Raw genomic sequence first — 23775 nt, forward strand, 5'->3', positions numbered from 1 at the left:
CACAGTGTAGTTAAAATAAATAAATATATATATATATATATATAATATAAAACAGCTGATATTTTGAGAGAAGGGCAGTCGATATAATGCATAACAATCATATAGAATTACATTATTCGATGCACAGTAAAAAGTCTAAAATACATGGTTATCTTAGCTACTAACATGTTGTTTTAGATGGAATTGTTAATTAATAAAATAGAAAAATACATGGGTTTATGCTGTAGATTGGGACTGGGAGAGCAGGGTTCAGCCTGTCAGAAGGGATGTCATTCAACTGCATTATTCTATACATTATAACATAATGTCTATTTAACACTAGCAAGTAATGGTGTTAGATTACTTTTGCTGTAATTTGTGATGGGAGAATTGTGTTAACATTTAGAAACTGAGGAAATGTAGGCCAGGGCTTGAAACTAACTTTTTCACCACTTTTCCAAAGCTCACATGGGGGAGCATTAACATCATTCTACAGCAGCCACACTGACGAGCCTGCCGGGAGATGTGTCTGCAGACAGTTTTTGTTTATCGGCCCCCTGAGCGCAAGCATCAGCCAATGGCGATTATCTCAATATCTGTACAATTAATCGGTCCATCACTAGTTAACACTAAACATATATACACATATATATATCTTAAGATGCACACATGGTTGTCCACATATTTGCATCTCTGTGTGTGCATTCATGTGTTTGCATGTATGTCTGTGGCTGTTTGCATAGAGCACTGCGCCTGGATGTGTAATGTGTAAAAGACAGAATGTGTGATTGAAAAAGAGCAGACAGAGGATGTATGTAACGAGAGAAAGTGGGATGGAAGTGGGGAGACTGTGTGAGTGTGTGTAGCCTTGTGTATATATGTGTGTGTATCCAATGGCTAGTGTAAGCAGACTGTGTGTGGTGAGGGGGAGCGTGGCATGTGGATGCACACATACATGAGAGGAGGTGTGTTTTAATGTGTCTATGTGTGCATCCAGGCTGTGTGTGTGTTGGGGTGTCCGGGGCCAGGGAGTGTGTTAGAGGTGGAAGTTGCTGAGTGCGCTCACTGTTCCACTAGTTCATGCTGCATAAGCAGAAATACTGATTGGATTACAACTTAGTCTGGGAAGAAGTGTGTGTGTGTGTGTGTGTGTGTGTGTGTGTGTGTGCGCGCGCTCAGGGAGAATTGATGCGTTGTAAACATTTAGGTCAATATGAATATAATATGCTTGTCAGTTTAAGGGTGTGTACTTGTTTGCATGTTAAAAGCAGAGCGCAGTGAATTCATGTTGAACTTGCTTTGCCTCTGTGTGTGTTATTCTGTGTATATGTTACCTGAGTGCGCTTGTCTTTTGCTTGGCTACTATATTTTGTATGAGCTGTGCTGTATCTGCCCATGCTCTCATTTCCAAACGAGCGTGTCAGTGTTTAGGTTGGTTCGCCAAACCACAGTAAATCCCAGCTCAGATAAAGCCTGTCTGTGTGTATTTGTGTGCACAGGCCACCATGTCTTTGTCAGAGGTTCGCCACGTGTTGAAGTATGCGCACATGTTTTTCTTCTCTGGTCCATCTGGGGGAAACCTTTCGTGACGAACTTTCAGAGACTGCCATTTTGGTCCACATTACCGGCTCTTGGGTGTTCAGCTCCAGGTTCTCACTTGTAGATGATAGAGGTTAATAAAGAGGAGTTGAGAAAAATTTCTCCTAAGTACAAACATCAAAAAGACAGAAGATGTTGTTGTTTGATTTGTTCATTTGCTGTTGACTGTTTGTCCTTGTGTCCCAATATCTGCCATTCTTTTCTTCCCTTTTTATTTCATTCCCATTTTTTGCCTTCCTTGGCTTTCTACCACGTCCATTTTTTTTCCGTTTCTTCATAGTTGAAACGTAAGAGGACCTCCTTCGGCTTTCTGTTGACTGGAAATCGCATTTACTAACTTCCCTCCTCTAACTCATTTCCTGACTGTGCAATGTCATGTCTGATTGGTAAACTGAGAACAAGGGGCTATCTGATTGGCTCCCACATGATAATGAAATGGCTCTGATGACACTTCTTAACTTCCAATATTTAATTTCTTGTCATCATAATTGCAGAGTGCTGTAGCATGCTAGAAGACTTATGAGTGTGTATAAATGTGAATGTCAAAAGTTATCTACACACACACTGAAACCCACACACATACGCTCAACCCATCTGTGGCACACTACAAATTCTCACACAAACACACATCCACAGACCTCCATTCATGCCCACACCCACCCACTCCATTTCCTTAGCCCCAAACTTAGCCTCAAACCGAAATCCGACTGACGCAGATGAGCTGCAATCGTCTTTATTAGGTGACGACCGCTCCCTCTCACAGTCCTCATCCACCCCACTGGTACTCGATACATAGACGTGGCTGACACACCACTTCCTCCCTCTCCCCTTCCATTAATCCCCTCTTTTATGTAGACACAGATGTCCAAGATCTTACACACTGTGAGTGGGCGCAGATGGCTCCTATAGCAGCCCGTCAATCAGAGCTTTGTGGGGAGAGCAGAGAGATCGCAATCCACCGGACTGTGTGCGTGTGTGTGTGTGTGTGTGTGTGTGTGTGTGTATATATATACATATACAGTATATGTATGTTTGTGTGCACATGCATATGTGTGCTGGTTTCTATATTGTGTGTCAGCGTGTTTCCATGCTATATGGTGACACTGATGATGATGGATGATGTAGTGTGATCTGATGTATAAGAATGTACCTGTGGTACATATATAGAGAGCACATGTTATGTGCTCAACAGAGGCAGATGGTTAAGGGGTTAATTCAACTTCTGTTCATTTAATTGTAAACTAAATGTTACCATTTATTATCACTGTATTTTAGAGAAACCTGAATTGATAAATATTTTTATAGGAATTTGGCCAGCTTAGGCTCATCATGATAGAAATATGTAGTAACAAGATGATGAGAGGAGAAAGAAAAGTAACTAAAAGTGTCTTTATATACAGTAGTATTAATGGTGGTTATTTTAATACTGTTTTAATTAGGGCTGCAACTAACGATCATTTTGATTATTGTTTAATCTATGGCTTATTTTTTTCAGTGTCTTGATTATTTGCTTAATCTACAAAATATTGGAAAATAGTGAAACGGGCCTTTTACAATTTCCCAGGCCCCAAGGTAGCCGAATATAAATATTGTTATGTTAAATAAATATATTAAATTTACAATGATATAAAACCAACAAACACAGCAAGTCCTCAGATTTTAAAAGCAGGAACTAGAGAATGTTTTACTTAACTGACTAAAGCAATAATCAATCATGGAAATGATTGCCCATTAATTTTCTTTTTATCAACTAATCAAATAATCTAATATAGTATATTCTGGATCTTTTAATAGATTCCCATGATCATTGAAGCTTTACTGGTGGTTACACTGTAACCAATATAAATTAACTGTTGGCATATGAGGTTCACTCACACAAAATTCAATCAGGGGGTTAACTTGATCTGAGAGTGTGGTTCTTTGTTAATATAATACTATTATTGTGACAGCTGATGTCAGAGTTAATGAAACTCATCTTTGTTGGTTAAACATTAACTGTCTGTCAGAGGTCTGGCTAGATTTCTGCCCATACCCAAAGTCTTGTGCTGGTTTTCGTTGAGCTTGGCTGCATATTAGTTAGTATATACTTAAGGACTTTGTTCACCTTAATGCAATACTGTGCAGAAATCCATGTGCAGTCACACACTCTTCAATGCTGATTTACATAATAACTCATTTACAGCTACATGCCACAGACACCCACACGTACTTACTTACACACAGTGTCTCCCCTGGCCCTGACTCCATATGAATTATTCAACCAATCACACGGCTGAACAGTCTGAACTGTGTCCCTGATTGGGACATGCTGTGTTCACTTTAAATGTCTCACGCTATACCTGACTGAAGTGTGTCTGTATGTAAGTGTGTGCAAATGTGTGTGTGGAAAAGCAATTAAGGAAACATGAAAAAGTAGGGCATCTTGATCTTGATCTTGACTTACATTGTCCAAAATGGATAATTTTTTAATACATTACATTTAATACATTTAAAGCTGTTGTCATGTGCCATTTGTCAGCCACTCCCATACATGATCAACACCGTCTCTTTCTTCTCCTTCTCTTGCAGAGATGTTAGAGTCCAGTAACCTCATCACCTTCAACGGCCTGGCCAATAGCTCGAGCTACGACACTTTCCTTCTGGATGAGGAACGAGGGAGACTGCTGGTCGGAGCAGAGGACCACATCTTCTCATTTGACCTCGTCAACATCAACAGAGACAACAAGCAGGTAAAATTCACATATATATTCACGTTATAGCCTGTGTGAGCGTTGCAGTTATGGTCTTTTGGTCCAGGTTGCAAGGTGTTATTTGAGCTCTTTACTCCCTGCTACTCCCTCTGGGGTCCATTACAGTCCATCTCTTTCTCCCCTCCCTTCATCCCTCCCACTGTCTGTCTTGCACCAGACAGGGCTGTCCATAATTCCATTACTTCACCTGGACTAGGTTAACAGACTTTTTATCTGATTCAGGCTGCTGTCATAGACTCACAAGACTGACAGAGATTTGCCTGCAGGCTACAGAGAGCTGAGCAGGGAAATGAAAGTGCTGAAAAATACAAAGTCAATGCAGAGAGAGAGAGAGCGTGTCTACGAATTATTTTTGCCCTTGGCTCGGATGTGTATCCCCCCCCCGCACTTTTTCACTCTTTTGTTCTGATCTTTGCATCATTATGAGATAAAGGCCAAAAAGCAGTGATTAAGCGAATCTAATGTAATTACTCTCAAATGTGCAACGTAGATTCCCAAGAGAGGAAAACTCAGCTGATCTAGAGAGAAGATAAAGTCTAGAAATAGAATGAGGAATGTGTGTGTATTGTATGGACATAATAATACATGTACACGCGTGTGCATACATTTCCTCTGTCCATCCACATCTGTGTGGTCCCCAGCAAAGTGAGCAAAGTCGCACCCAGTGTTTGAGTGTATAATCGTTCCCTTACTCATTACAGCTCACACATGCACACTTGTACACAGAATATGTGTTTGAAATTCATGTGACACCAGGGGCCACAGATGGATTTGCCTTAAAGACAGTACAAAGCCAAAGAATTTTTTCACAATGAATCATATCTCTTCCAAAACAAAGTAAGCAAAAGCCTACTTACTCTTCTCATACTTGAAGTGAAAAGCATAACCATATGCTCGGGATTTGAACTGCAGAAAGGAGTTAAACTTTTTAAATACCATAATTCGAACCAGAACCCATAGTTGGACTATATAAAATATATACATTGACACAGTAGGTGCAACATAGAGTTCAATATTCCTATGTATTCCTAGATACTGAATCTTCAATTTCATATAAAGAGTACATTTTTAACTGTGCTTGTTTCTCCTCATTTTCATTTACCTTTCACCTAAACCCTGTTCTTCTCTACTTTTATGCAGTCTGTCATAATACTGTTTAAAATGCCACCTCTTATTTATCATATGTACACCTAAAATTGATGATATGGCCAGAGGGAAATAAGGAAGTTAGTAAACTAGGAATTATATATATATATAAATATAAAACATGACAAATTCAAAGTCATTCTCCAGGAATTACACAAATCTTGATTTCCTCTGATTCACTGCACTGAATCACTGCCTTTCCTGTTACATGAAACAACATGTAAATCTCTGATGTCCACCTCGAGCATGGTATGACTTTGTCCTCCTCTCTTTTGCACAGATTGCGTGGCCTGCTACCCCCTCTAAAAGGGATGAATGCAAGTGGGCAGGGAAAGACTTTGGGGTAAGTCTACAGTCATGATGGCATCATCGTTTGTGAACTTCCCTACAATGTTTGCTTCTATTGTTATACAAATTATATGGTTGTCCTGTATAGTTCCATGTAATGCTACATATTTCTCTGGGATGCTAGTTTTTGGTCATTGCCTGGATCGAGTACTAGTTACATCTACATCTGTGCGCACTGTACACTGACACCCACAACTAAACACACTGTACACAGATGTTCAGTGACAGACAAGTGTACATAGGGTCACGAGGACAATGACGCATTACCTCAGAGGTTATTTGCTGCTGTTGGGAGGATGTTTATGAATGTGCCTCAGAGTGTGCGCATTTGTGCATACTTATGTGGGAGCGTATTGTTTGACTTGTCGTTATCTGTCTCAGTGTATTGGCTCACATGTGCTATTCTGCACAGGTTTGCTGAACACATACTACATGCCACCAGCTTTGTTTGTGAGCACAACGGTGGAAGTGTGTGTTATCTTTGTGTTGTGCTGTTTGGAGAGGCCCTCTCTGTGTTGTATCTGATCTCAATTTCACGGCTGAATGAGTCTGGAGTGCGGCGGCTGCAGGGTTTTAGGATTATCCAGAATTACGTTGTCCTTTAAATCACAGAGGTTTTACTGGGGTCTACCTCAACGCCAGCCTTTCTGGGCTTCTCGTGCAAACACAAAGTTGCAGCGACACAGGCAACACTACACCTTCACTCCGTCACACAGTGGAAAGAGAATGTGTTCTGCCAGCACAAAATCACACACAACACAATGATGAGGTATTTGCGTGCTGTGAAAATGTTTACCTTTGAAAATGAGGCGGCGAGAGCAGAAATGGAGTGCAGCATGGAGGGGCCTTGATTAGGACATTACTAAAGCATTTGGAGCTCCCAAAGTGAATGCATTTCTCCAAACCACAATTTACAACCGCCGAACAAATGTAACAGCTGCCCCCCTCCAAAATGCCTGATGGCTGTATCATTCTCTTTGGCAGAATAAGTGTGTAACATTGCCCAGGTTGTTGCATTTGATTCAGTGAACAAAGGGTTCAGATACTGGAGTGTGGATTCACAATTTCCAGAACTGCATGACGTCACCGATTAGTTCCAGCCATTACAGATATAAGTAAAAATAATTGTCCACAGTTATCCTACATTTCCAATGCATTTTCCATATTCAATTAGAGACCTCAGCATAATCTCAAAATTCACTCGTCTCGTCCAAATATATACAAATCACATACAAACGTGTCCACCCATTTCTCCCATGGAAAGTCATCATCAATACCCAGTCCAAAGAGAGTCATTAATTTTCATCCCATAATGACTCATTTATCCTCTGTGGGTGTTGTGGTTTCCACATAATGATATGGTTTGCGATCAGGGAAGCTATTTTTCACCTGAGGGGCAAGACAGAGCCGCGTTTGAGTGACTTGTATAACTAAGGTCTGTCAGTGTTTAGGTACAACCTACCTACCACATGGCTAATGAGTCTAACTTGAAGACAGCCATGTAAAATCCTAAACAGAGCTGACACTAAGGGGGGGGGGATTATAGGAGTTGGTGAAATACACATAATAAGGGCGTGAGAATGATTTGAGGGACATGTGCTCCCGCTGTTCGACAGTAGGAAACACAGAGGGTAAAGTCATTAAGGTACGCGGTCACATAGATACAGAGATGTGTAGGGTTGAGGTCAGCCACAAGACATCGTGCAAGTTTAGTTTCCTCTGTGAACTGGAAGCATGGCTGAAATGTGCGAATGCAGTTGCGATAGTGGGTTAATGATAACATTTGAAACAGTTGAAATGTGTTGAGTGCTTGAATCAGTTAGAAACTACTAGCACGCTATAGTATAACATGATGTGGATTACAACAAAAGTAAGTCAAGATTTTAACCTAAAGATAGAGTCAGATTCCATATTGAAGAAGTTCTTCTCTGGACATTTAGAGAAATATGATTATTTGCTTTCTTGCCAGTTAGACGAAAATATCGATACCACTCCCATGTCTGTACGTTCAATTTGAAGCTGGAGTTAGCAGCCGGTTAGCATAGCCCGGCCAAGAAATTTTCATTCTTTATGCTAAGGTGTGTCAATGGTCTGCTAGCTCCAGCTTTATATTGAACTTACACAAATATTTTCATATTGGCATCAGAAAGAAAGTGACTAAGCATATTTTTAAAATGTCAAGCTATTCCTTTAAGCAAATTACTAAGGATGTCAGATCTTAAACATGTATATCTGTCTTTTCAAATAATAGCAAGGAATTCAGGTTTTTGGGAAAAGGTTTGCAGTGTGTGATCCCAGAGTTAATTTAGTGTTGCACTGGAAAATGTCATCCCTCCAGTCAAACCTGATCTCAGTGAAGCCTTGTATCATTTTATGTCCCATATGAGGGGCTTCATCAAGTCATCAAACTGAAATGTCAGTGAGATTTAGTAGCCTGAAGAGATACATGTGTTCAAGGGAGAAAGAAAGAAGGATAATTTGGTTGTCCACATGTAATGTGATGTGATGTGTATGCTGCTTTTCCAAATCCCCAAGTATATGTGTACTTATTTGCTAGGTGGATATTCAGCATGTATTAATAATAAGGCAAACCACAGTCTAATTTCTTAAACACATGTGCCCAAATCAACTCCTCAAGGCTGCTAATAACCCTCCTACATTAACCAATCCTGTTGATTAGCACTCTAATAAACAGTCTCACACCAGTGGGACTATCAACATGTGCTGGAAGAGCCAACCAAAATACTCTCAGTAAATTCAAACATATGGATTAAAGATCTGAGGTAGATATTCCTGATTTAGCTTACAGGTTTCCTTGAAGGAGACCATGTTTCATACATTAAATCTTTTCCAAACCAAATGGAAAGTCCCTACTTTAAAGGGAATTCCAGCAGCGCTTATCTCTATTTCCCTTTTCCTTTATTATCTGCTTTGTATTAGTCTCTATTTTCAATTGAATCACGTCAGGGCTTTTCTCTATTAGAAGGGTCACCATTATTTTCATAAAGGATACAACTTAATTCAAACTTTATGATATGGGGGAGGGAAAAGGAGATTAATGCTAACATATGCAATCTTTTTTATAAATATCCCCAAATGTTTCACATGCTTTACAACGCTATATAATATACTATGATGGTAGGATTACTACATAAACAGAGAATGATATACACAGAATGTATTTAAATGTCTTTGCTAGCTGGATGTCTCACTCTATACAATTAGTTATGATTTTGATGTTCTTTGTCTCATTCCTTTTCCAGAAAGAGTGTAATAACTTCATCCGGGTCCTCCAACCCTACAACCAGACCCACTTGTACATCTGTGGCACAGGAGCCTTCCACCCCATCTGTGCCTTTCTGGAAATGGGCAAGAAGGCAGAGGTGATTAATGTTGATTCAGCAAATGTTGTCAGGGTTTTTCTACATGCTTAATCAGTTATATATGTATATATTTGAAAGGTAATTTAGATCGCAGTTGAGCATTTGTTAATGAGTTGTGAAATGTGACACCAGCGCAAAAGTAAACTAATGAGAGAGAAAGTCTTATACTGTTTCGCCCTTAAAAGAATTTGAGCACAGCAACTGCACTGAGAGCACAGAGTATATGCTCTCACACGCATACACACACACACACACTTTCTCTCCCAGCTCTTCATATATGGACGCTTGGTCAAGGCCCCTTGGTGTTTCTTATTCTGCCCAGCACAGCAGTAATCATTTCCTTCATTGATTATCTTCTCATCAATGTTTTCTTTAGTGTAGAGAAGTGGAAGAAAAGTGGTCACTACATGGTTCGACTTCAGTCGTCGGAAATTAAACGCCCTCTCCCCTACATAAAAGTTTAATCAGTCATCTTGATAAAGGTCTACAGGTTAATCAATGTACCAGCATGGGCTCTGCAGTCTGACAATGGGGAGGGGAATGACTGTTTGCACCATGCAGGCTTTGAGTATAGCAGACCCTGCATGTGTTCACTTGAGTTTAAAGTAGTGTTGTCAGTAATTGATTTAAAGAAACTGAGTATGTTTCTTTCAACATATTCAAATAATCTGAGGGTCAGCAGTATAGCAGTATGCTATAATGAGAATTTGGTGTAATTTGAAACACAGGCTATAAATGTACATTTAGCCAGGCTTAATGTGGCTTTCACAGGCCTCATCTTGAACTCTGACCCTTTACACCACAGGAGAACATCTTTCGTCTGGCCTCACATTTCGAGAACGGCCGCGGGAAAAGCCCCTACGACCCCAAAATGCTCTCAGCCTCACTTCTGATCGGTCAGTTTGATCTCTGCCTTGATTAGTTCCAAGAAGTGCACATTCACTTCAGAACTGCTCATTTGTTCCTAACTATACTTTTCTCACTGGCAGATGGAGAGCTGTACTCCGGCACATCTGCTGATTTCATGGGAAGGGACTTCGCTATTTTCCGTACCCTGGGAGACCATCATCCAATCAGAACAGAGCAGCATGATTCAAGATGGCTGAATGGTAAAAACAAAAAAGGGGGGGGGGGGGAGTATGAGAAGAAAGTATTACAGGATGATAAAAACTGAATTTTACTCCCGAAGGACTGCATTTTCCATTTTGTACAATCTTCTTTTTATTCATGAATAAAGTAGTTATTTGTGTTCCCCCAGAGAACTAGAAGTGTAATTTAATATCGTACTATATTATGAGGCCATTTGCATCTACAAGCTTACAGTGGAAGCTGCTAGTGTTCAGACTGTAAAGAAAACATACGTTTTCATAACTTCACAAACTCCAACAAACTTTACTATTAAAGCAAAAGTGGACACTTGTGGCCTTCGTAAACATCAACTATTCAGTCAGTTAGAAGAAAGATTACCTTTTAGTCTTACAATGGACTTCGAAGCATTAAATTCTCTCGCAAGTCTCCAATCATTTCCATTCATGTGAAGACATCAGATATCAGAGCCCATTCACAGAGTCACTGGATTTGCCTGTGCAAGTAAGATTAGCACGGCAGTGAGAGGTTATTGACTGTTCAGTCTGTCTGGCTATCTTTCGGCACCGTGGAGGACTTAGGGAGCCACAAAAGGTCAGTTTGAACCTTTCCCTCAAGCTGTGCCATCCCCTTTTTCCTTCTTTCCCACAGAACTAATCCGCTCTCAGCTGTTTTCCTGTAGTGGAGTCAAATTCCTCTCAGTCAAATTCCTCCCATCCCCCCCTCCCCCCAGCACCATCAAAAATCACAAACACTCTTCACTGCAGTGCTGATTACTGTGACATATTAATAAAGAGCTATTTAAGGGAGAAGTCTTTGTTACCGCATTAATCCCCATCGATCTTTCACCTTGTTTCAAAATAATACGCCGGAGGGATTGTATCTATTCGGCCCAGCATAATCTAACTCCTTCTCCACAAAGGGGGGATTGTAATTGCGTGGATTACTGGAATGGGGATATTCTATTGAGCGCTTATCAACAAGGTTACATGGCACTCAAATGTAAAATGAGAGAAACTTGGGAAAGAATCCTTAATAGCAATTGATTCTGAAAGGGATTTAGGGTTAAATGGCAACTTTGGCTCTGCTGGTCTTGATTCATGCAATTTATTTACACATCTCTTCACCCTTTAATGCCCTCTCACTCCACATTGAGGTTGGATTAGGCCTCTACTGAATAAAGTAGACTTTTGTTGAGAATTAAATGTAATGAATTGTATGACCTCAGTGGTTGGCGACACCAGCAGAAGCCTGTTTTTGTATGCGAGTGCATGCGACATTAGATTTATGGACTTGTAGATTTAATGGCACATGTTCACAATAGAGGTAAGAAGCGTGTGTGGGGTACACATGATTCATACCAGAGGTCTCGCACCCACACAGCGCTTATAAATCTGCTTCCCACTTTGGCCACACTCGTCTTTTTCACAGCTACTCTATATCCTGAACGGCCACGGAGGCGTAACATGGCACTGCTTGTTTCTCTCCAGCTAACCCTCGAGCTTTTAGACACAGGCTCGTTTTACGCGTGACGACGCCTCAACGACTGCAGCCACATTTCCTGAGTCCCTCTGCCCCCTTCAAGTCAAGAGATATCCCAGCCCAAAGGCCACGGCTCTCCCCTGTATAGCTTTGATTTCCTCTCGCGCTTAAAGTCGAGATAAATTTATTCAAGTGTTACCCAGGACAATCAGAGCCATGTGTGTTTGTGAGGATGTGGTCTGGAGATGGGGGTTATGTGGGATTTGGACTCGGAGCGCTCACTTGGGGTAAAGTCAGATACTGTAACACCAGGGTGTAAAGTGAATGGCTGTTATTACTGAGCCGTGACTGGAGAAAATCATGGGGGATTGGTTTCAGAGGTGTAAAATAGGGGTGAAATGATTGTCATTGGGGCAGAGGTTGAATCGTAAAAATGACATTTGTGTGATTCAAGCGTGTATGCACAAATGTGTGCATATTTAAATGCATTCAGTGTTGTTTCTCTGCTTTATTCACTTTCTTTTTTTTCCTCTAGACCCCCGGTTTATCGGTGTAAGCTTGATCCCAGAAAGTGACAACCCTGAAGACGACAAGATCTTCCTGTTTTTCAAAGAGAACGCCATGGACGGAGAGCACACTGGCAAGGCTACCATCGCCAGGATAGGACAACTGTGTAAGGTAACAACACACACACACAAACAAAACCCGTATGCTAGTTTACTCCGAAGCAGTGGACACACCTTTTCTTACAGATCTGCATGGTCTTACAGAAATGACGACATGTTTATGTCAGTGATTGCAGAAATGTTTGGTTTTTTTTATGTGTGATGGTAATACAGAACGACATGGGAGGTCACAGGAGTCTGGTGAACAAGTGGACCACTTTCCTCAAGGCCCGGCTAATGTGTTCAGTGCCCGGGGTGAACGGCATTGATACACACTTTGATGAGCTACGTGAGTGTGTATTCTTTATTTCTATATGAAGAAAGCCTTGCAGCCCGCTGAAAAGGTCACCTTCACCCATTCTTGCTTTGTATTTCCAGAGGATGTGTTTCTCATGAGCTCCAAGGACCCAAAGAATCCAGTTATCTACGCTGTATTCACCACGTCCAGGTAGAGACCCGTCCAGATCTTTTCACAATGGCCTCCAAAATGTGCGTGCAAAGTCTCAAATTCTCAAATAGCTTGACAGACGCTGGTAGTATCATATTTGTTTTGTTGAGTTGTTGCTAAGAGATCAGAAGGAGCTGATATATATTCAACGGGCAACCGTCCTGCACAAGTTATTCTCCTTTTGTTTGAAAAACACACACGCTTCATATTTCCTTTCAAGAATTCTTCCTTTCCATCATTCCATTCCATCCCTTTATCTGTAATTTCCTAACCTTTTTAAAGTACACGGCAGGATCGGGCAACTAAGCGTGCCCCCGTCAAATTCCCAGACAGCGCCTCCCGTCCCATAATCCACTTACAGGTGTCTTATGGTTGCTTTCCCCTCGTATGGTTCCCCTCCTCTAGTCTCAGATTGTAGATTGCTTTTAGCCGATTCCCCCGTTCCCCCCTGCTACCTGTCCCCCTTTTCATTGAAACCTTGGCAGAGGCTTGTAGAGAAATCAGATTATGGAGCAGGAGGGAGCTAGAGAAAAACGATATTCACTCAGCAGGAACGCACGTCTCTCCCCCAGCCGCCGCCCCGGCCTTGAATGGGTGATTCAGAGGCCGGGTGTGGCTGTATTGACGCATGTGGAGAGGTGAAGGCATGGGGCAAAGCAGATAAGTTGAGTTGAAATGGCACAGATGGTGGCACTCATCATGATGATGATGAATTTGCATTTTGGAAGGAGGCAGGGGTATTTTGTGTCCAGTAGTGTCTCCTACTCGCTTTGAAAAGAGGACAAACACTTCACCATCAATCAAAACTAATGATAAGACAGGCTGAATAGAATGGCGTCGCATGCTAACAGTCGCCTTGTATCACTTGGCCTGTATGGCTTTTCTCAGCTTTCTGGAATGTATTCAAAGCAAGAGGTTGCGGTGCGCGGTGGTGGTTGTACACCTACGTACCCACATGTGTGCTGGCACTCACACACATACACATGCACGCTTTAAAATTCAGTTACTGGGCATTGAGGAATTAGAGTGGTTTAATTGGTTTTCTAAGTGGCCGGTTTTCTTAGATGAATAGAGCAGGGATTCAGAGGGACCGGCTTTTAATATCACTGCTTAATGAGGCACAAAGAAGCCGCCACTGACAGATCAGTGTTTGATTGTGCTCCTGTTTGTGCGTAAGTGCATTTTTGTGGGGTTGTCTGAATTTGTGTGCCTCTCCCTCAAACTCTGTGTATCTGCACAAACACATGTTCGCCCTTCTTCTTAAACATAGATACTGGAGTGTCTTTTTTTTTGCCCCTGGAGTTAATTGAATTTCTCTTTAATTAGCATTTTCAAATCCTAATCCATTCATCTTCTATGCTTTAGTGAGTGCTGTCGGCTGTATGTACGCCAGCCACATCCCTAATTAGTCTGATACAACTTCCCATAGCAGTCAGCGAGACAAAGGACGACCCCCAATCTTATTGAAGCATCTGGTTCCTGCGGATGCATGCAATCCAAATCTGCCATCTGTAAAACGTGACAAAAAGCTGATGAATGAACTCGAGAAGATTTTTTGAACATCTAACTCACAAGCAAATAATACAAGTCTAAAAAAATGTGAAACAGATCCCCCTTGTATGTGGTCAGAAGCTAATCTACTTCATGGTGCTCAGAGATTTAAACAGCCAACTTTGTCATATTCTCCACATGAATATTTTAAGAACTCTTTTAGAATCATGGAATATTCCTGTGATACTCCCAAATTCTCCACTTTAATGAGTCACTGTTCAAATTGCTGTCTTCTGGATGACCTGGGACAGAGCATGAATTGAAATAAAATCCACATCATTCCCTCCTTACTTTTTTTTTTTGCATGATTGATTGACCTTGCCTGCTTTGGACATCGTCTCGCTTGTGAAAGCAAAGTCCACCCATCTGGCTCGAGCAAGCACTCACAAAATATTGAAGGGGATTTCAAATATGTTCTGAACCAGGTCTCCTGTTTTGTTGGTGGTGTGCCCAAATTCCTGTCTGTTCTCAAGAGGCTGGAAGCAATCAGAGTGAAGGTCCAATCTGTCATTCCTATACTTAGGTAATGACAACCTTGCTTCCCTCCGTCTTTGTGCGATGAAGGGTCATTTTGTTGTCTTTCTTCGGTATTTCACAAGCTCCTAATCCCTGTCTTGTGGCCGATCATTTATGAATCCCTTTTGTTTGTCTCTGTAATCTTTATTTCACCGCCCTCTCCCTCCCTCCCTCTCTTCACTCTATTTGTCTTTTTGTCTCTCACCCCTTCTACATTTCTCTCTGTCTTTCTCCACAGTAACATCTTTAAAGGCTCAGCGGTGTGTATGTACAACATGGCAGACATCAGGAGGGTTTTCCTGGGTCCCTATGCCCACAGAGATGGACCCAACTACCAGTGGGTGCCTTTCCAAGGGAGAGTGCCCTATCCCCGCCCTGGCACTGTGAGTCTTCACATAAGCAGTTATCCACAAATGCAATGGATTTGCAAGCAATACTGTAAAGTCAAATTGGCACACAGGAAACACATAACACTGCTTCTCATAATTGAACTTGTGTTTTCTATTAATAGAGAAAAATTAATCAATAATAATGAAATTACTTGCCTGTCATTTTGGTCTGATTCTCAGTGCCCCAGTAAGACATTTGGAGGATTCGACTCTACAAAGGACCTGCCTGACGATGTCATCACATTTGCCAGGGGTCACCCAGCCATGTACAACCCAGTGCACCCGATAGGGGGGCGTCCCATCATGGTGCGGACAGACGTAGACTACCAGTTCTCCCAGCTTGTGGTAGACAGAGTGGAGGCAGAGGATGGACAGTATGATGTCATGTTCATTGGAACAGGTACACAACTTTACATTTACTTTGTGGTCTGGAAGAGGCTGATCCACTGAGATAGTATTTTACCTTTTCTTTTTGGACATACTTTTTTTTGACAAATCGTTGAACTCAGTCACAGTTACATGGCAATTAAGGTTGATTAATACCTATTTTCCCTAAAAACATTTTAACCAGGGCTGTATGTCCTTATGCACTCAAAGGTCCCTGCTGCACAATAAGCAAGGTCCTTTTGCTGCAGGTCAGAAAGATCTAAAAAGGGGAGAAAATGAGCTCTGATACTCCACCAGAATCCAACTTCAACCTTATTATTATTATTCTGAAAGAAATAGATTTTAGTATTTCCAATCTTTTAAAAATCAAAATTTCACCGTTTTTTTTATTACTCAAAATAAACTGATAGATTCCAATTTTCTCTTAACTAAAACCTGAAAATAATATTTTAAAAAGTATTGCACTATTTTGTAAAATATCTTATACATCTATATACTGAAAAGCTCAAGCAGTAACATTAAGAGAAAAATCTGTGAAACACAGGGTTAGGACTTTAAAAAGTGATTGCATGAGGAATAAACCATATACCAAATAAATCATACATGATCAAAACAGACTTGTATGCACATTTACTGTATCCGGATGTCTATATTCTTTCAGACATGGGCACAGTGCTGAAGGTGGTGACGATCCCCAGAGAGAGCTGGCATGACCTGGAAGAGGTGGTGCTGGAAGAGATGACTGTTTTTAGGGTATGACATTGAAAATTTAGCATTAACAACAATTTGTGAAGCCGATGAGTATAAAAAAGCACAGGATGTCCACAGATATGGTAGTAAAGCATCTGTACTGTATTTCTTTTTTGCAGGAGCCTACTCCCATTACTGCTATGGAGCTGTCCACCAAGCAGGTAAAGACTTGTTCTCACACGTAATAATTCATCCAAAAGATGTTGACAGGGCTACAAGCTCAAGTGAAACAAAAACAATTTTAACTTCTGGGTCTTTAAGTGAACACTGACATCTAATGTTCCTACTGAGAACCAAACCCACAAGCACCTTTTCCAACTGAGCCACACAGGAATATTAATCTTTTATGTCCTCGCTCTTTTCTTTTGCTTCCACAGCAACAGCTGTACCTTGGCTCAGCGCTGGGCGTATCGCAGATGTCTTTACATCGCTGTGAGGTGTATGGGAAAGCTTGCGCTGAGTGCTGCCTGGCCAGAGACCCTTACTGCGCCTGGGACGGCACCGAGTGCTCGAGATATTTTCCTACCGCCAAGAGGTAGGAGCATGCACACCCCAAACAAATCTTTGACCTTTATTTATCCCCAGAGGGTTTGCTGAGCCTGCATGCTTCTTTTCAGCAACATCCTGCCTTTGTTTAAATGTCGTCACACGCAGTCACACCTGGGAGTTATCAGTACACCTGCAGTCTGCTGTAGCAATGGGCTTTGAGTGCTTTGCTTAAGGGCTTCTGAATATACAGTCTTGTTTCACTAACTTCAGACCTCCACTGGCCTATTAGCAAGTGCTGTGAATCCAAAAAAATGTACATGCCAAAACATCTAAACATGGAAGTAATCTGGAGTCAGAATATTACACAACCGCAAAATACAGTCATTAGATACATACATACACACACACACACACACACACACACACACACACACACACACTCTAAGTATGCATTCCAAAAGATACAATCCAGCAACCTGGGTTATAACTTTTGCCAGTAACAATTGTTCTGAGTTGTGATCCCTTCACCCTACTGCCAAAATGCACACACACACACACAGACATAAAGAGACGCACATGAATATACATCTACACAAGCGCACAGACACACTAAATTATAGCCAACAGGGGCTGTCTGACCGCTTCACCCTGCTGCCAGGAGGTATGAACATACACACCCTCAAATTACCCTCTTCTGCATCCAGTGGGATTAGCCTGACCACTGCAGCCCTCACACACACACACAGACACACACATACCATTACACCCCTGCATCTCATTCATCTACAACTTCTCACACCAGCAGAAGTAGGGCAGTGGGTATTCTCCAGCCTGGCAGCGTTACAGAGGGGGTGGCACACCCCGTAGTTAAAGCCAGGACCGGCTCCTCTCAGCCCTCTTCACTGCAAATATTTTCCCTCTCAGAATGAGAACCAGACTCCCGGGCCCGCACGTGCTCAGACAGCCAAAAAAGACAGGAATGTCAGCCCAGGAAACCTACAGGAGGAGGGACATGTGTGAGAAAGAGACAGAAAGACAGGCGTCCAAATGTGTAATGCAGGAGGGATGTTAGTGGCCATATTTTGCGTACAGAATTCACACACATACTGACCATTTCGCTCCATGTGTTTCTTTTTTTTTAACCTCTATTTTTTTCCTCTAACTACTTTATTTTCTCCTTTCCAACCCACGCCTCCCCTTTGGCTTACCCCACCTTCCCTCCCCGCTTTGATTTTTACAGCGCCCATCAGAGATTTTAAACATGACCATGACAACTAGGAACAGGGGAGACACATTCACAGTTAGTCAGTCAGTGAAGCCAGGCTCTGGTATGAAAACACCTCGCCATTGCAGTAAAAAAGAAAAGCTGAATGACATAGTGGACTTTTTTTGAAGGCATTTCAGGGGCTAGACAATACTGTATGTGTTTCATAATAACGGCTCATCAGAAGTCAATGAAGCATGTTGTTTCATTGCTCGGCAGGTTTATGTTTCTTCCATTTTACCAGGATTTAGTTTTTTTTTTCATTCATGTGATTTAACAGTGGAGTGAAGGTTGAATAAATACCCACTCTCTAGCCAGATGTAAGTAAAGCTGAATGTGGAAAAGCATTGTGTAACATTGCCCCCTAGTGGTTGAAATTAAACTGTACAGAGAACAGAGCATGATGTGTTTTAATTGTCAGTTCATCAAAGTGTGGTTTCACTACTGCCATTAACTGTCATTGTGGTTTCTTTCCCAGGCGGACCAGAAGACAGGACATCAGAAACGGAGACCCTCTCTCCCAGTGCTCAGATCTTCAGCATCATGGTATCCCAATGACCACACACGCATACATACACTTACACTCTCCCCTTTTTGACACTCACTCCTCATTCCCATATCTGTGTGTGTGTGTGTTTTGGTCTGAGCAGAAGACACGGACGGCGCAGGAGGCAGTGTGGAGGACAGGAGTGTGTATGGCGTGGAGAACAGCAGCATGTTCCTGGAGTGCAGCCCCAAGTCTCAGAGAGCGCTCATTTACTGGCAGCTACAGAAGCCCAACGACGATCTCAAGCACGAGGTGTGTATGTTTCTCTGATTTGCCTCTTCAAAGCATTCAATAGAAATTTTGTAAGATGCAGCTGCGTGGTTGTAAAACTCTTACACCCCAATTTGGACTATTTATGCTAATTAAATTACTGCAAACAAAACGCCTTTCCTTCTCAGTGTTATCATGTAATGACCTTTAAACTCAGTGACTTAGAAAGGGTGGTAACCCCGGGGTGTGGATGTTTAGATTGTCTTTTGACCGTATGATGTTACCACTTAGTTTTGCCTGACTTTCTTTTTTGGCTTGTATTTGTCTAGTCGGACGTTCAGGGCATGTAGTTTTAGGTACTGATGAGATGGAGAAAATATAATCCAGGAAGTCCAGTTTTGAGATCCATGAGTTTTAAGGCTTATCAAACACAAACCAGTGCACAGCAGGTTATAATACTATTTAGTTTATATATCATTTTACTTGAAAGCTATCACAGCTGCAATCATTTAATCTTTTATGAATAGCTTATCGTATAATTTTTTCATATCTTCGTTGACACCCTCACTGCTTCAACATGACAGTCCCTTTCAGATCAGTTATGTGGATGTATTTTTCGCCCACAATGCTGTTCTCTATAGGATCATGGCCTTAGCTTGTATTGAACCTATGCATAAATAAAAACACCATCCCTCCAGATTTAAGGACTGGGAACATGGACATGGAAACTTTTATGTCCCCCTCTTCGCTTATTGTTCACTGTGAAGAATGATTGTGTTTGTGAGTTTGACACTCGAGGGCTGTTTTCACATTCATCCACCAAAGGGGGGAAAGTTTCTTGGAGCTCATCTTACATCTGAAGCATTATTTTGTGACATCACATGTAGTTTGATTGTGGTCCAAGATGTGATGTAGAAACTTAAACTTCCAGTCCACATACACCAAGAATTAACTTTTAGGAGGCATCTTGTGTTCAGTATTCAAACTTCTGAAATACATTTTAAATAAATGTAAAATAATATTTTGTGGAAACACATATTTTTACATCCTAAAACATGTCTGGGGGATGTTTGTTAAGCTATAAATTGTAGAATTTGACAGATATTAAAACTTTATTCCAGGAACACAGTGTGTTTATCTACTAACCTTTTTCTAATTTCTTGCTCTTTGTCTTTCTCTCTGTGTCTTTTTTCAGATCAAGCTAGATGACAGGGTGGTCCGCACAGACCAGGGTTTGCTCATACGCAGTCTGACCCAGTCTGACACAGGGGTCTACCACTGCCAGGCTGTCGAACACGGGTTTATCCAGCCCCTACTGCGTCTCAACCTCCAGGTCATCCCCACACAGAGACTGGGTGACATCCTACCTGCTCTTTCTGGTGCAGGAGGCGGGGTGGGCCACTCTCCCAAGCACAGGCTGTGGTATCGAGATTTCCTGTCTCTCCTGGACCACCCAGACCTCAACAGCGTGGAGGAGTTTTGCGATCGAGTTTGGAAGAAAGAGCGCAAACAGAAGAGGGTGAAGACGCCCAATGACAACAGTCAGGGTAAACCTGACAGCACCGGCAGTACTAACACCGCATTACGGCCCAAAGCTCCCCACACCCAGAAGGAGCAAGCCAGTCCACCACAGAGCAGGCCATGGCTCCAGGCAGGAGCTCCAACAGTGGAAGGGCCAGCACGGAGCCAGAATACTCAGAAAGGTCAACCAAATCTGGGTATGTTGAGTAGCCAGGCACCTAAGAACAACCAGAATCTGCAAAACGGCCAAAAGGGCCAGGGCAGCGTGGCCGCTTCTCAAGCGGTGACGGGGTCTCGTGCGGGCAGCCAGCACGCGGCCAAGTGGAGACGGATGCAAGAAAACAAGAAGGGACGCAACAGGAGGACCCATGAGCTTCAAAGACCCCCACGTAGCGTTTGAGGGAGAAAAAAAAGCACAGAGATGCACACATGCAACCAGATCTACACACACAAGCACAAACCCATGCATCCACACATATACACACAAGCACATTCTATAGATTGTGTATCCAATGTATGATTCAGTGACCTCGCCATGAGAACAGCAGAACAAATGCCCATTAACACACAACACACACTTATAGGTAGTCACACATGAACTGCACTCGTGTAACAACAATAAAGCTCTCATTCAAAGACAAATACACCTGTGAAGAGGACAAAGATGAACAGAGGACTGAAAAACTGGATTGCATACTGTAAATGTGCGAGAATATGGCTGGTTGCCTGGGAATACTGCCTGGCGGACACTTCAACCTCCTGTACATAAGTTACTAAAATAAGAGTGGGACAAAAATGTCTTGCGAGGTGTTTGTTGCAGATGGACTTAATATGCTGAGAGGACAGTTGTGGGGACATTAATAGATACACAGACATTTATGGAAGCAGAAATTATGCATTCACTGCAGATTGCTGCCCTCTTTGACCTGAGCATGTGAACTGCAAGATAGTGTACATGGAAAGGAATTAAAAACTCTTATTTTGAAGAACTGTCTGAGGAGAAAAGAACCTTGTCTTCAAGTCAAGACGGACAACAGCACCCTTAAAAGGGGGGAAAGGGAAGGGTTGAAATTCACATCGAGGTGTGCACAGCTCGCACCAGTGGCCCTCATGTTGTTTAAAAACAAATAGAAGCATCATTACATGCAAAAACTGCAAAGTCATGCCGCTCTGCAGAGAAAGTGCTTCATCGTGACCTTCTCCACCTGAGGCTGGGAAAAGCATTGTGCATGTTGTTGTCAATCAATGTTTTAATAAGCTAGTTATTTTATGGAATTCTAGAGGCTTTTTTTACACCCTACCTAAAAGAAAAAAAGTTAAAGTTTTCGTTTATATTTCCTTTCCTTTCCAGACCAGTGCTTCTATTTTGGGGGGCAAAAATGACAAGCAACATAGTAGTCTCATTGTGCATTATCCCTTCTGCTCTTGAGGATTTTGTGTAAGTTATTATGTTGTTGCTTTTACTGGGATTTATAGAATCTGGGCACGAATTCCAGTCGTAGGCTATGCTAAAAACCCAGTCTTGTGTACATATATACAACAAACTTAACTCTCTGTGTATATACAGTACATATACAGTACAAGAACACCACGTGATTATTATTTATTGCTCATTTTTTTGTGAAAGGGTTGCATTTATTTTTGATATGGTATTTTTGGCTCATCAGTATATTGGAGAAGCAATGGCAACAGCAACTAAGAAAACTTTGTTGGACCAACTGGCTGAATTTGTGTCAATGAATCCCTTTTTGGGGATAAAAGGGTTGAAAATGACTTCAGTTTAGGAGCACGAATACAGGGGTTTGTGTCATTAACTAAATCCCACTAACGATAAGCACAATTTTTTGTCTCTCTTGACTTTCATAACAAATAATTTCACTATGATTTCCTTTCTCCTACATCCATCCAACATGTCTTCATTCATCCAGTAGCCATTATGTGTAAGATAATTCCCCAAACTGAAAAACATTAGCTGTGAATCTCTGTAAGAAATAGTGGAGAAAAATGTTAAATCTAGTCTGAAGGAGAAGACACGTTATACTGCATGTGAATGCTACCTACAGTTAGTGCATCTTTTTTATTGTCTCTTTACGTGTTTTGTGTGAGAGGTAAAGTTCCCTTAAAGCAAGGTGTGACAACAGTGATATTAACAACTCATGATACTCTGGCCAAAGCTGTGGAAAGATCCAAGCTCCTTAATCTTCAACAGTCGTGCCTCCTGTCTCCCCTGTCCCCCTTAATACATGACAAGAGTAATGTGTCGATGCAATAAATTAGAGCAGATAGTGTTCTCTACCAAAACTCCAAAGTTTTGTGTGTCCCTGATTTGGGGTCTCTCCCTCAGTTAGAAAAGTGAGAGAGCTGAAAGTTACCGCTGCTGTAACACAGTTCTTTCTGGCATGCATTCAGTTGTCTAAATAAACATCTCCGTTACAAAAAAAAAAGTACCCTTGTTCTCATTTCAGTCAAAAACCTTCTGCACACGGTGTCCTCAGCCCCATTTTATTTCATCTAAGGCAGTGGATTTCAAAATGGGAGGCAGGCCCATACCTGGGGGAGCATAGTGCCACTGCAAGGATGTTGAGCAGACCTTCAGTTGTGATTCATGTGGTGGTATAAACAAAAAAAGATCTCTTATGGAAGCAAGGCTATTTTGCTAACCTGAACCTTTTGTTTTATTTCAATTGCCCGTGGTGTTGTTATTGATTGATTAAAAATGATTTCCACTTTTGCTGGAGGTTGGGGGGGGGGGGGGGGGGGGCAAGGGCTTTCGCTTTTAAAATAGTTATGTTTGCTGACAAGGGCCTGCAAGAAAAAAACACTTTCTGTAACAAATGTATTTATGGATCTATGGAAAAACATATGCAAATGCTAAATAAATCCATGCTAGTTGCTCTGTGAGGCTGGACTTTGAGCTAAATGCTAACATCAGCATGCTAACATGCTCACCTTGACAAGTGCTGATGGTATGTTTACCTTTTCAACATTTGCTAAGTAGCACCAAAACACGTGTTTTTTATAAGTACAGCTTGGTTTTACTGGCACTGTATTTGGTCATAAACAATAGTAGTGGACAATAATAACACCAGGATAATGACACCAGAGAAACAGTTGAGGGTTCACCACAGTTATTACAATAAATCCTGAAGGGGACATATACAGTGAGGAAAATAAAATATTTGAACACCCTGCTATTTTGCAAGTTCTCCCACTTAGAAATCATGGAGGGGTCTGAAATTGTCATCATAGGTGCATGTCCACTGTG

The 23775-nt window shown here is 41.7% G+C and overlaps 1 protein-coding gene across 1 annotated transcript in view; it reads left to right on the forward strand.

Annotated features, from left to right (window-relative positions):
• Window positions 1-22954, forward strand: part of sema3aa (sema domain, immunoglobulin domain (Ig), short basic domain, secreted, (semaphorin) 3Aa) — a 32470-nt gene extending 9516 nt beyond the window's left edge. The window contains exons 2-17 of the mRNA XM_038738291.1: window positions 4147-4307; window positions 5755-5817; window positions 9086-9205; window positions 10011-10101; window positions 10195-10314; window positions 12309-12451; window positions 12613-12727; window positions 12817-12886; window positions 15192-15336; window positions 15523-15742; window positions 16391-16482; window positions 16599-16640; window positions 16857-17014; window positions 18711-18778; window positions 18883-19031; window positions 20185-22954. Coding sequence (XP_038594219.1) covers window positions 4147-4307; window positions 5755-5817; window positions 9086-9205; window positions 10011-10101; window positions 10195-10314; window positions 12309-12451; window positions 12613-12727; window positions 12817-12886; window positions 15192-15336; window positions 15523-15742; window positions 16391-16482; window positions 16599-16640; window positions 16857-17014; window positions 18711-18778; window positions 18883-19031; window positions 20185-20910 — 2483 coding nt within the window. The 3' untranslated portion in view covers window positions 20911-22954. The remainder of the gene's footprint in view (window positions 1-4146; window positions 4308-5754; window positions 5818-9085; window positions 9206-10010; window positions 10102-10194; window positions 10315-12308; window positions 12452-12612; window positions 12728-12816; window positions 12887-15191; window positions 15337-15522; window positions 15743-16390; window positions 16483-16598; window positions 16641-16856; window positions 17015-18710; window positions 18779-18882; window positions 19032-20184) is intronic.
• Window positions 22955-23775: the final 821 nt, after the last annotated feature.

Source organism: Micropterus salmoides, unplaced genomic scaffold (genome assembly GCF_014851395.1).
Source record: "Micropterus salmoides isolate LMB-PRFRI ecotype aquatic unplaced genomic scaffold, ASM1485139v1 Ms_hic_scaffold_23, whole genome shotgun sequence".
In the NCBI taxonomy this organism is placed as follows: domain Eukaryota; kingdom Metazoa; phylum Chordata; class Actinopteri; order Centrarchiformes; family Centrarchidae; genus Micropterus; species Micropterus salmoides.